Source organism: Gadus chalcogrammus, chromosome 2 (assembly GCF_026213295.1).
Source record: "Gadus chalcogrammus isolate NIFS_2021 chromosome 2, NIFS_Gcha_1.0, whole genome shotgun sequence".
NCBI classification, from domain to species: domain Eukaryota; kingdom Metazoa; phylum Chordata; class Actinopteri; order Gadiformes; family Gadidae; genus Gadus; species Gadus chalcogrammus.
Window position 1 is genome coordinate 8263445 of NC_079413.1, and position 13823 is coordinate 8277267.

The 13823-nt window shown below is 40.9% G+C and overlaps 2 protein-coding genes and 1 pseudogene across 2 annotated transcripts; 1 reads left to right on the forward strand and 2 right to left on the reverse strand.

Annotated features, from left to right (window-relative positions):
- Positions 1-6: 6 nt before the first annotated feature.
- On the forward strand, positions 7-3360 carry LOC130372850 (max-like protein X; annotated as a pseudogene).
- A 1263-nt stretch (positions 3361-4623) lies between these two features.
- On the reverse strand, positions 4624-6621 carry psmc3ip (PSMC3 interacting protein). Its single transcript, XM_056579005.1, has 8 exons — positions 6470-6621; positions 6165-6265; positions 5987-6076; positions 5762-5873; positions 5391-5536; positions 5239-5292; positions 4906-4965; positions 4624-4816 (listed from the first exon to the last, which is right to left on the reverse strand). The coding sequence occupies exons 1-8, from the start codon at positions 6486-6488 to the stop codon at positions 4760-4762; spliced, it is 639 nt and encodes a 212-aa protein (XP_056434980.1). The 5' UTR covers positions 6489-6621; the 3' UTR covers positions 4624-4759.
- Positions 6622-8277: 1656 nt separating this feature from the next.
- On the reverse strand, positions 8278-13806 carry LOC130372808 (reticulophagy regulator 3-like). Its single transcript, XM_056578971.1, is given in 10 exon segments — positions 8278-8583; positions 8585-8816; positions 8933-9065; positions 9421-9500; positions 9751-9888; positions 10508-10592; positions 10715-10841; positions 11131-11161; positions 11500-11606; positions 13166-13806. Coding segments are annotated over 10 exon segments (1461 nt in total). The 5' UTR covers positions 13414-13806; the 3' UTR covers positions 8278-8303.
- Positions 13807-13823: the final 17 nt, after the last annotated feature.

Consider the following 13823-nt stretch of genomic DNA (forward strand, 5'->3'; position numbering starts at 1 on the left):
TTGTTATTAACACATGATGACCGATCCGATCACTTCACCAGAAGAAAGTTGGAAAGTAAGGAACAAACTCAACACATCGATGCTTTGTGTTTAAGATGGTTGCTTTGCGTGGCTATACGCTGAACCTTACATTAACAGCAAGGAGCAGACGGGCTACTCACTCTCTTAGCCGCGCGGCTAACGTTAGCACACATTACTAAGGTAGTGCAACACATATATTGCATGTGTTATTTTTTATAACAACAGTGCCCTTTTTGAAAAACGCATTGTCGACAAGAAACTATATTTGACTTGCAATATAAGGCGACCTCCTAGCTGTCAACCTGTTGTTTTTACTTGGACCTGACTGCTCCACCATGTCTTTGGAAGTGAAACCCTGGGATCTACTTTGTTGACAGGACGTTAAACAATCACGACTCATGTTAGCTTTGCTCAATGGTTTCAATCTTTGTAAACGTATTTCATATTGGTTTATCAACTTGTAGATCATATTGGTTTATCAACCTCATTTGAAAAACTCGGGTCTATGGGACTTTCCATTTATTTGTGTAGCCTGTTTTTTTTCTTCTACTAGGCTAAATAAATGACGTACCCTGTGTGTGTGTGTTGCATGTTTCCACGTGTTCCCTTTAATGACCTTCAGCAAATTGGGACAGCACTCCGTGGGAGTTTAAGTTTGACTGCCTATTGTTGACTAGCCTCTCAACCCTCTTTATTTATGTTCTCTCATTCCACATCTTCAACTGTCTCGTGATGACACTACAGACCGAAGGTGCATTCAGTGCGGGTTTGACCATGGTAAATTTAGGCTTTTTCCATTTATGCGTAGGACAGAGTTGTGCTTGCAAGTTCCATTGAGGTTATATTATGTCAAGCATTGTGTGTTTTAATACGATATCACCCTGACATTCATCTGATTCTGATGCAGGTTTCTTTACCGAGACCGCGTTAACGGGTAGTCTGGTCTCCAGAGCAAACAGCATCGGCTCCACAAGTGCCTCTTCAGTACCAAATACAGGTAGGGATATTGTGTTTTTGATTAGTGACAGAAATAAAATGTATTTACAACTCATTTTCCTCATTAACTCTTATGTATACCTTTAATAATATTGATTGATTGGTCAATAATTGATTGGAGTTTTGCTATGTAGATGAAGACAGTGACTACAGACATGAGGCATCGTATAAGGATTCGTATAAAGACAGACGACGACAAGCACACACACAGGCTGAACAGAAACGAAGGGATGCCATTAAGGTTGGTAACATGGATGTCATCTGCCCAAAGGTGATCAATCAAGACAATTTGTTTATGCTCTCATCATCATGCATGGATCTATCTATTGCTTCCAGAAAGGCTATGATGACCTGCAGTCTATAGTACCAACCTGCCAGCAGCAATCAGAATTTGCAGTGGGGGCACAGAAAATCAGCAAGGCTACCATACTACAGAAAAGTAGGATTTTCCTTCATTGTACAACTTTACATGGACTCTACTACTACTACTACTACTACTACTACTACTACTACTACGTGTGCTTGGAATGACAAGCCTGTTAGATTCTGAGCTGGATAACAGATAACTGGATGTGTATATATATACATATTTTTTTTTTTATATACACTTGACAAAACAGAATAAAGGTCCTGGGTTATCATGTATTCAGACCCATGCATTTTGTTTTTGCGGTTGGGTTTCTAGCCATCGACTACATCCAGTTTCTTCATAAAAAGAAAAGAAGCAAGAAGAAGAAGTGTCCACACTGAGGAAGGAAGTGATGGCGCTGAAGATAATGAAAACGTAAGATGGCGCGGCCTCACAGAAACCGTTTTTGGCTAAACCACTCTTCGCACATTGAACCACAAGTGTGTGTGTGTGTGTGTGTGTGTGTGTGTGTGTGTTTAATGTTAACATGGAAGAGCCTATGCAGAAAAAATAATTAAACATTGATTTGGACATTGGTTAGGCATTGGTGTCAATGCGTAATGAATAAGCAACTGGCTAAAGTTGGTCTGGGCATTCGCCTAGGATTACCAAACTTACCTCAAACACTCCGATTCAGTGTGGATGGCCAGCATCTTTCAGGAAAACGCTGGGATGGAAGGGAAAATAGTGTTTCCAGATTTTCCGGCATAATGTGGACATGGTCTGATTCTGCAGCCGTGGCCAGGTCTCTGATCTCTTGATGCTTCGGTGTTAAAGGAACATGCCATATACGTAGCTGAGGTTTTGAACTGCGGGCCCCTTGATTTGTTGCAGGAACTACGAGCAGATAGTGGAGGCCCACCAGAACAACCCCCAGCAGGGGAGGAGCAGGTGTCCGACCAAGTGAAGTTCAGGATCTTCCAGAGCATCATGGACTCGCTGTTCCAGACATTCAGCAGCTCCGTCTCAGTGAACAGCTTCCAAGAGCTGTCGGCCTGTGTCTTCGGTTGGATTGAGGAGCACTGCAAGCCACAGGCAAGTACCACAGTCAGGCAGCAAGAAAACCAAGCTTGTTTGGCGCTGGTGAGCTTGTTCTTCTGATTTAACCCACGTCTGCTCTACTTCTTTCCTCCAGACGTTGAGAGATTTTGTGGTTGGCGTTCTCCGACAGCTCAACAGTCCGCTGTACTGATCCTTTTTACAACCTCTGGACTGAACTTCAAAATATATATTCGGCCGTATCTCTAAGGGAGCCGGCCATCATCGAGCCACACCTTAGTATAGAGTGGCGAAGTCACGCCCCTTCCGGTAGAGCCCATGGGACCTATGAGATCGAAAAGTATGAATGGGTTTCAATGGCGAGAAAGTAATTATTTTCTGGTCCCAGTCTTTATATGCCCTGGATTACACATATGTTGTTTGTCGATATAAATGATAATTTTTCATGCAAAGAAAAAACCAAAAAAATTCACAAAGAGGTTGATAATGTTAGGTTTAGTGTGAGGCCGCTTTGTGAACTACAGCTCTTCGCTGATCTCGACGGGAATGATATACGTCACCACCCACACTTGGAACCCCGGTACAGACATGGCGATCTCTCTGCTCCACTTCACCGCTTTTTACCAAGGGGAGAATAAAAGCATCGAAAGGGCTAAAAACCATTATAAATCGGGGCATGTGGAGGGCTTCAGTTATGCCGATGGGGAGATTGTCGGTCTTGTCCACGCAAGTCGCAGGGAGTGTGACCGTTTTGATGTCACATGCGAGATGAGTAGTCTTTCTCATTGTGTCTTCTCTACAGCCTTTAACTGAAGAACAATTGCACAATAAACGGTCAAACTCTTGACATGAAAAATGATCATCTAAATCCACAAACAACATATGTGTAATCCAGGGCAGATAAAAACGTGGACCAGAAAATAATTACTTTCTCTCCATTGAAACCCATTCATATTTTTCGATCTCATAGGTCCCATGGGCTCTACCGGAAGGGGGGACTTCTATTACACTTTCCTCAGTTCAGGATAACATATCAAATAGGTTTAGAGGGAAACTGAAGCTTCAAGTTTTTGTTGAAAGCAAAATCTCCCCTCTAATCTCATGTCCATGTGATTGTGCCTAATTTAATTCAACATTATTACATCTCAGAGAAATTGATTTTCTGATGACCATGCAGCAGCAATGTCTGCAGATGAATGTTAACGCTGTGCTGGGTGATCCATTGTGCTGAGAATAATTCTGTTTACTTGATCACTTTTGCCTATAAATACATTATATTCGTGTCTATGTTTTCAAATTATACTTCAGCCAGGCTGAAGTATAGTTTTAAGCCAAGACCAGTTTGAAGGTCTGTCATACCCTATAATTGTATAAGAAAGCAAATTACTGAAAATGTATTTAAAAATTGTCAACTTGAAATCTATACAGCTGTATTTTCACTGTTTGGTGCAAGTTTTTTATTTTGATTAGAATCTCGACTTTACCTGCCAACTTGGTGAACTGTTGCCAGATGTTTTGATACATGTTTTTTTCCTACATTTCTAGTTTATTTTCTCAAATAGAAATACAAATAATTTGTAAGCAGTCAGTTTGTTAAATTGTACCTCAGTCAATTTTACTTAATTTATTGTGTGGGAAACATAAAAGCCATCTTTACTGAAAGTGCTCACTGCCTTTGTATAAATGCTTTCACCACCACTGATGTGGATCGCAAGTGATTGTATTTTAAATCCAGAGATCAAAAGGCAACACTGGGGTTTGAGCATGAGTAATGTATGGCAGTGGATACAATTTCCAAAGTCGTGTCTGCCTCTTATTGAATTAAACCCAATCCATTATTGCCGTAGTATCGCATAGCCATTTTCGGATTGCCAACCAACTCTCTAGGATCAGTACATCACATGGGGCTGAATCTGGACTAGACCCATAGCTGACACACATTTTGCTGTTTATTTTAAAACTTTGTATCAGATTTACTGCACTGGGATCTTATTTTTTTTTAAAGGACACTACCTAAGTAGTGAGTACATACCTCAGTTGGTTGCTTCTTTCACACTGAAACTTTGTAATCGGTAAGAATTTTAATGTTTTACTTTAATTAGTTGCCTTTTTACTCTGTCTTGAAAATAATTGTAATCCTATCTAGAGGTTATTTCAAGTGTGCATGTACATGTTTACAAACATTGTATTTTGTATTTTATGTTTATTTTTATTTACAAACTCATTGAAAGGAAATTGTTGACGTTTAAATAAAATGAATCTCCTTGTACATTTGGATATCATTTTGTATCCTGGTCATCTATATCGGATAAATAAATGAAAAGGATTTCCGTCTCAAGTAGTCGGTAAAACCACTTTGGAATCTTCATCCGTCTCAACGCCAACTTCCTCCTATAAATGGGGAATTTCTTGTTAAATATACTCCCAGATTTATACTCTATATTCTGATACATGAATCTACTGAACAATTTTAGACTCACTAGAAACTGCTTCTTGCTCTTGGGATATCCTTCCAGAATGGCATCCATCATGTCTGATGCCTATACAAAGAAAGTTTAAAAGCTTTTTAATAAAGGACAATAAATGATTGTGTACTTGGAGTAGTTAAGATTTAGAAAAAAAAAAATTTGGGGGGGGGGTCAGTTTATGTGAAATATTTTTTTTAATTGTTATAAAGCATATATTCATTATGTAGTCCTTCGTTAACTTGCACACTTTATAAACTGATGCCGACTAGCCATGGTATGCTTGCTCAGGGACAATTGAGCCATACACCTTTAATTAAGGCTTTTAGGTATAAGTATATACATTACCAGTCTTTTTCTCTTTTTCCACTCTTTCACATATACATCACGTTGTTTGTAAACCTGGAAGTTAGAAGTAATTCATTTAGTGAATTATAAGATGTTATTTTTCTGTTTTTACCAAGTTCGGGTTTGAGGGGTGAGTAATGCTGTCTCCCCACCTTCTCCTTCTCTTCTGGTGGGATATGATTAGTTGCTGATTGGATCTTCTGCAGACGCACCCGGTAACCAGAACAGTCCTCTTTCAGCTTCTTTATCTCTGATGTCAGTTCCTCTGTTGTCAATGAGCCTTGGAGTACTTTCAGTTCTGTAGATAGATTATGTTTTACAATTACCCCAATAACAATCTAAACCATGCAAGATAAATTAATCCCCTTGGTTACTTGGAGCACTCTAAACAAATAGTGATCAATGTTTGCTCAAACCATGTTCTCCGAGAACAATTTAGAAAGCATGAAATTAAATGAAAAGGAAATGTACACTTTTTGTTGCTGTGAAATGCAGCATGTAAACCAAATGTACGTGGCATCACCTGCATCCAGCTGCCTGCAGCTCTGATTGATGGACTGCACTTGAGTGCTGAGCCCTGAGATCTGGTTATCCATGGCCTTCAGGTCTGCATCATTCACTTGTGTAAATTGGCTCTGCGGGCGTAGTTTAAGTACAGGGAAGAAAATAAGCACGTAGCCACGAAACTCCGATAAAGGATACGTTATGTAAGCTATATGTTTAACTTGTTGAATTTGGGGGGACTAACCTGGTCGGCGAAATATATTTTTTGCTTGCCATATACTTTTTCTTTAATCTTCCCTTCCACCGCCAATTGCTCCATGGCTTTGACTACTGCCTAGGAACAGGAAATCAGACATCGCCGAAACATTAGCGTTGTGAATGCAACTGCCGTCATTGTTATCGATTCGCATTATTAATCTTACCGTTTTCCCCAGTCCATGCTGTTTTTGTAAATTGGTGAAAACATCTGTTGCACTATAAGGACGGTTCTTTTCATTCAAATATGCAAAAATGATTCCCACGCCTGTAACAAAGAAAGTACTTTATTGAAATTGACAAATTTACGTTAACATATATTCTTGATTCATGGAACTAACGATAGCAGGTAGCTGGCTAATCATACACAATAGAGCGATAACTTAAATCTCAAATGGTCAATCGTGTTACAAGAATATGCATATCAATGACACAGGAAGAATGTAAACTATCTTATTACATGTTGACTTACTGTTGTCTTTTTTGCTCATTTTGTCATCACTATATCACCAAAACTAAACTCAAAACGTTGTAAATCCCCGCGAAATATGCGTCAAAACAATACGTCAACACGCGTCAAATGACGCGTACCGGTATATCGTATGAACTTCCGCCGAGAACAGAACGTGATAAAGATATTGTGATATCCTATTTTATATTTAAATAATTATACAAACAAAACAGAGTTGCACATTTTATTTGTTTTCGAAGAGTTGCACATCAAAAAATATCAAACCCAGTTACAAAAGTCAGCACATGTTTTAAACATTGATCATCGCTCATTAAAATTTCATTGAGCAATAATGTGCAACTTTCCACTCTAATCATAACTGCCATATCTTTTGTTCCCCAATGGCCTATTCTGTGTGTGAATGGGTGTTCAGAATTAGTTTCTATTGTACTGAATTTCCTGTCAATATTTTTTGAAAATAAGAACATAATTGAGCAATTGGGTTCCTTCATGAAATAAGCACATAGAAGAACATGATTGCAAGTATTCCGATTGGTGGATATATTCAATAGGACAACAGCTGTGGCTCGTTTAAGTTTGAATGAAGAGGTACCATTCCCATTGTTACTCTGATGACATAAAGAATACACAATATAACTAGTTTGCCTGTCATAAGGTCAGACAGTCCAGCATGAAAATATTTACTGCGCACGTGTGCTCTTTCAGGAGCAGAATTCACTCTTTACATACTCACACTTATATCAAAAGGCTATCAGACTTAATACAGGGTTGAATGTAAACATAATTCTTCTATGTCAGAAAAATAACAGCATTTTCTGGATTTAATACAGATCCAAGGAGATTTTGTTTGTATTGCAGTTAAACCAAAACACTCATCAATGTAACTTTACATTGATCAATCATGTGGTTCAAACTGTAAAAACATTGGTTAAAAATAAAAAATAAAACCTCCATCTTGAAATCACAGAAAATCTAAGCAGTGCTTTTCACCTTGAAGGAAAGATGCATAAAAAAACGTATTAAGCATTACTACATAGCATTATCTTCAGTATCTTAACATGTGCAGTCGAATTATTGTCCTGACTACCAGCAAAATAAAATGTATATCTAAAACTATTGAGAGATTCCTATTATGAGAAATATTAAGAGTAGAAGTTAAAGGGGGATCTCAAGAGTAGCTTATACGAAACACAGATGCTACTTAGATCCAACGTCAAGTTATAAGCTAAACTTGGTTGCTGTTCTTTTTTATATAATTGATCGGTTGTTGTAACTATACAATTGCTTTGTCCTCTCAAGGACTTCTGTTGCCATGCTTACATAACATGATTGACCAAAAACTAATATAGAAAATATCAAACTATTTAATATCATCAAGTAGATCAATATCAAGCTGTCACTCAAAAGGTGCTGTCAGCACAAACCAAAAGGAATGTCATGTTTGGTCCCATGTTATGTAGCCCTGTGAATTTAGATCTCCCGACGGTCAACTTTTCTCTTCAGCCTCATCATTTGCATGTTGAAATGACCATAGTGGACATAGTCTCAATAATGCTGGTTTTTGATGTAATGAGGTTAAGATTTCCTTTACTTCTTTGTTGGATTAAAGTATTGCTCAGCCTACAACAAAAATGTACTCACAGGAGGAGTGAAGTAAACACTTAAATACCAGAATATGAGAAAGAGGTTGTAAAACAGATAAAAAATTGTACTTCACAGTGATCAAATGAAGCCACTCAGGAGCATGGCTGCTGGAAAATAAAGTCACCTCTTTCGCACACAGAGAACCCCCCCCCCCCCCCCCCACACACACACACACACACACACACACACACTACTGTGGTTTTCCCAGCAGATTGGACAAGTAGTTGGAAACCTGGCCGGGATCTCCCCGCCTACTTCCGGTTCCGGACACCGGATCCATCTGGTTCAGTTCGGACTGATCCAGCATCTCAAAGTCTTCCCCGTCCCAGTCCGTGTCCAGCTCCGAGCTCGACTGCTTGCGGTAGCTCCGCTGGGCCCTGGCCCGGGGCGGCCCTTCCCGGGCTCGCTGGCCAGCGTGGGACCGGGGCTGCAGGGCTCCAGCCAGCGCCGCCTGGATCATGTTGCTGGCGAACGCCGGCGAGTTCGTCCCTGAAGTTGGCGGCACAGAGCTCCAGGTCCTCCTGGTCCGAGTCAATGTCCGGCAGGGAGGCCCGGTGGCTGGCCAGCTCGGAGAGGCCCAAGCTGGGCAGGCCGATGCTCGTGTCGTCGTCGTCGTCCAGCAGGGTGGCGTCCGGGTTGAAGGTGGGGAAGTCCTGGAGGTCCTGAGCAAACGATTCCTCTGCGTCGCTGTGGCGGTCGAAATCTGAGCCGGGACCGAGACAAACGAGGGGAAGGCGTCAAGAGACGACAGGAGGAGTCGCTCCTCAAACACAATGACAACACATTGATCAGACACTTGTGCTATGATTAAGTGCTTGCCTTCAGAGCCCTCTGTGAGTGGAGTCTGGCCACGAGATAGATTGAACGTTCCATTGTCTGTGTAGGACACCTCAGCGTCAGAGTGTTCAGAGTCCGTCAGCGCAAGCTCCCTGGCCACAACAGCATCATCAAACTACAGACGGAATCATAGAAACACACAAAAAAACAGGTTCTACAGTACACTGATTGCATTTTCATTTTAGCTTTGCATTTGAAGATATTTTCTCTTGGGTTAATAAGAGATAATAATAATGGATATTACATTAAGAATCTCTGGTTAAATGTACATACGGGATACAGATTTAGATCAGTTTAGAAAGACTTGGAATCCTTATTAAACTTGCAAGACCCAATGCTTTTGGTCAATATAAATGGACATTGACGTCATCATAAGTACAGTGTCCTATTGATGTGTTTAGAAAGAGTGTGTTTCGTCGATCTAGCAATTGTTAATACTTTTTGAAAATGCATATTCTCAGACAACATACCGATGGACAGAAAGCAGCCAGCTCTTCCTCGCTGTCACTGGCATCTCCTGAGGCCGCACCGCGGATAGACCTTCTCAGGACTGCCACACACACACACACACACACACACACACACACACACCACAACACACACACACACACACACACACACACACACCCACACACACACACACACACACACACACACACACACACACTACTGTCAAAGCACGACAAAAGTCGAGATCCTATAAAAAACATTTTGCACCTCAAGTAAAACATATAGGTACTAAACATTTAATTTTGATTCTGACCAGATGGTTTTTTTATGGGTTGAGGACTAGTACTTACACTGATTATCAATAGGCTTAGACATCATGTATCCACGGACGCTGAAGTCCAGCCGCTGCAGGACTGGCTCTAGCCTCACGCTCACATGCTGCAGAAGCCTGTGATAGGCGGCCAGCGGAGCGAGGAGAACACCCATCACTAGAGGGACGAGACCACATAGAAACAAATTGCATCCATTTAGTGGAAAAAGGTATCCCCCACTGTAGATGTGTTTTTTTTTTTTTTACATTAGCCAATTGATACTAACGGCTAGGTGTCCCAAATCATTGCATTTATTGACCTTGTGTTGTAAACTTTGTTAAACACTATAATGCTTTGTTGCATGTTAAGCACTACGTAAATATTGGCTTGACTGATCGATCAATTGTACGGATCCAACCCAACACATCTTGGTACCATATCCTGATAGAAAGCCTGGGACGTGAAACAGTTAAGCTGCACCAGCGGCCTGGGATCGTAAGAGGTGTCACAGCAGAGGGCCATGGCAGGGTTTGGTCCGCGTACCGTCTATGGTCAACACCGGAGGTCACAAGATTAGCGCCACTTCAGCCATCAGCAAGCAAGCTCCCATCCTTGCCCATGTGTATAATTTATCCCAACTTTAATCACCTCTCAGAAGCAGCCCCCCCCAGCTTGGAAGAAGGTGCCCCCCAAGGCTCTGGTTTCAACCCCCATACATTTTTAAACATGGGCAGCCGCCACCAGAGTTTCCATGTCTCTGCGAGCACTCTGTCTCTCTCTTAACTACTGCACTCACCAGCAGAGTAGGCCAGAACCAGTCCAGGAATGTAGCGACCCACCATTGCCACTAGGCCCAGCACTGTGCAGGTCAGCAGGCAAAACTGATGAATCGAAGCACAAAAGAAAAATGCATTCGTCAGCTTCCTAGTGTATCATTTGTTATGTCGAAAGGTTGGTTACAGAGACAACGTGATGGAGAGTGAAGCATCAGACAGGGTTATACCTTGCCAGGATTGAGAAGTTTGTACTGGGCCATGCTGGCTGTGCAGGCTGCTCCACTGACCCAGGCCTCTGCGATGTGGTGGCACAGTTCAGGCACACTCAGAAGCCCAGGCTGCACCAGGCCCCAGCTTTAAGAGACGGCCAGTAATGCCAACATGACCCACTTTTCATTTTCATTTAGGCTCAGATGGCGCCTTGGAATTGCATCCGACATACAACTATACAAGTTCATCGAATGTTGCACATACTGATAAATGAAGAAGATAACTGTTTACTGTCCACATTCACATGAAAAAGCACCACAAAGGAAATTTTCAAACAATTTTGCGATTAATGTTAGCCATAATGGTTCATTAATTGTTATGAATACTATGTGGGGGTAATATTGAAAATACCAATGCATGAATAGCGACATACCTTTCATTTTCCATCTCATCCATTTTTCTCACTGCGGAAGAGACAAGAACCACAAATACATTAAAGCTAGAAAAATAACATGCCTAAAATCCCTCCAGCTAGGTTTCTTTTTCTTGAGAGATAAAATGCTTTTTGAGATGGCATGTTTTATTTGAGTTAAGCTTGCAACCTGAATATGGTAACTAGTGAGAGTAATTATTGAATTGGTGGCAAGTTAAACACCTCTGAGCTGACTGACACCTTAGTTAACATGTATTGCAGCAATTAGTGAACGAAAGATAACAAGTCACAAATAGCAAATCCAAGTTTCTCCCATGTTATATTTAAAGCTCAAAAGCTGGAGAACACAAAGGGAAGCAATTTTTGCACCTTTGATCAACGGCCATATTTTGTTCTTCCAGGTATCCAGGCAGACAAACACTGCCGTGCCAGAAGCCAGCAGGAAAAGCAGACGCAAGGAGGTCAGGGCAAAGAACCTGAGGGTTGAAGAGCAAACCTAACGTTAATGTGGAGTACTCCAAGTACCTCTGGGGCCAGTTGTCAGAGACTACATGAAATGTTTGTTAGAGTGTATCTTACAAGTACAACAAGCTTAGTTTGAAATAAAATGTGGGAACTACATTTCATTTCATTGTGCAAAAGGGATATCAGCATGCTAACCTGCTATCTGTTAGCCTGTGGCAGGATATATATGAAGGGGATATCACATGCAGAATAAGTGGATTTAGATTTAGAGGGGGTCGATTGAAACATGTTTAACATGCCAATGACCTGATGGAGAACAGACATGTTTCCATTGGTTCAAGAAGTCAAAATAAGTTTATCTAGAGAATGGAATTTCACAAGGATTCATGTGTATAGCCTCCGGTTTAAAATGAGCCACATAGTCACATGATGGAATCCTGATTCATCTCAAGTAGGTCATTGACCTGTAAGCAATTCGGCAGATTGTGTACAAATCTAGTACATATGCTTTTGCTTTACTCCATTATAGATACATATCTTTATGAAGCTGTATCCTAGTATCATTCATGTTGGAATGCAATATTAGAACAATTGCACTAACTAAGAGTTGCTCTACTTAAGATCACATGGCTTCACAGGTTATCCAGTGCAACAAACAACCTGGCATTGGTCCTTTCCTTTCAATTGTTGTGTTAATAAGATAAGGCAACCTTGTTAAATAAGTTATTGGCATAAGCAGACCAATTAGCCCTTGGCAAGGGAGTGCATATTAGGGGCTGTGTGGTAGAAATTTTGGGGTAGCATAATACAATCCAAGCATACACAATGAAGGCAGTTTCATTATTTTACCACGGTCACAAACCCTTGGATTCCAGCTAGGATTTGAATATACAATTCTCTTTCCTCTCCATTATCTGTCACTCCATATTAGTCTGGGTTACTCTGAATGTCTTTAACTCTAACTACTGAAATATCTGTCTAATGAGGGCCGTGGCCACTGATTTGTGTAACAGAATAATACAATTCCTATTGTTGGCTCTCCTTGATGAACCTATTTCACCGTCTGATAATCAGAATTTTCTGGCTGTAACTTTGTAAACACCATTTTAAAATGTGCTAGATAAATAAATAAAACTAGTATTTATATCCTTGTTACAAGGGCACATCTTTTGGATGTTTGTTGCCTACATCATGTGGAACCTAATTGAATAATGATTCACACTAGACAACAATCATGAGGTGACACCCATGTCAGCAGCAAAATTGCCAAATGTAGCACTGCGACAGGACTGATTAATATACATTGGTTAGGTTGCACATTTGATGTTTACAAATACGTACATCAGTCTCTTTTTCATCTATAAATAGCAATGGCAACTGAACCCTCTGCCTTGTCATGGTTGAGATGTGTCAACGCTGTCGGTAACGAATCTGTGGCAGGGTTTGCCGCTTGGAATTGAAACTCGAAACACAAGACGTTTTGAGTTTCAATTTCAATAAGCATCTCAATCAAAAAAACATCATTAACATCAAACGACGTTAAAGTTCATGTGATGTTGATGCAACTTACCAGAACACCACGTTGACCACCGTGTATACAAGCACACACTGGAAAGGTCTTTCCCAGATTAAGACCGACTGTAGGTAGGTCAAAACAGGCTCATACGTTCCCAATGCCCTCTGGAGAGAGACTTTGACAGCCCGCACCTTGCTATCCTTCTCGATGGAGTGCGGTCGAGAACGCAGGTTAACCCCTGAACCCTGTTTGTCGACAACATCGTCGTTGGTTGCGTCTACCACTGCCCCAATGTTAGCCATCTTTGTCAAGTATATTAGTCCAATGATCCTGAAACAATCTTGTAGTGTACACAGCAGGTACCCGCTCGGCGGCCGCACAGCAACTCGGAACAGCTGAGCTAACCTAGCTGAAAAGATCGGCTAAAGTTAGCAAAGATGTGGAGACGTTTGCGAGCTCATGAGACCAGCCAACGCATTGAATTCACTGTATGCATAACTATAGGCCCGTTGGTTAAGTCATACGTAGAAATATCATCACTATATTACAAGAGTACACGCCACGTACTATCTGACATTTTGTACAAAATATAGCGCAACTACCTCTGAGTTCAATATTGTTAAATGGCGTAACCTGTTTTTCTTTTTTTGCCCAGCATCATGGACTGGTTGATGCAAACACGTGTCAGAGCTGTTTTAACCAATCAGATTCT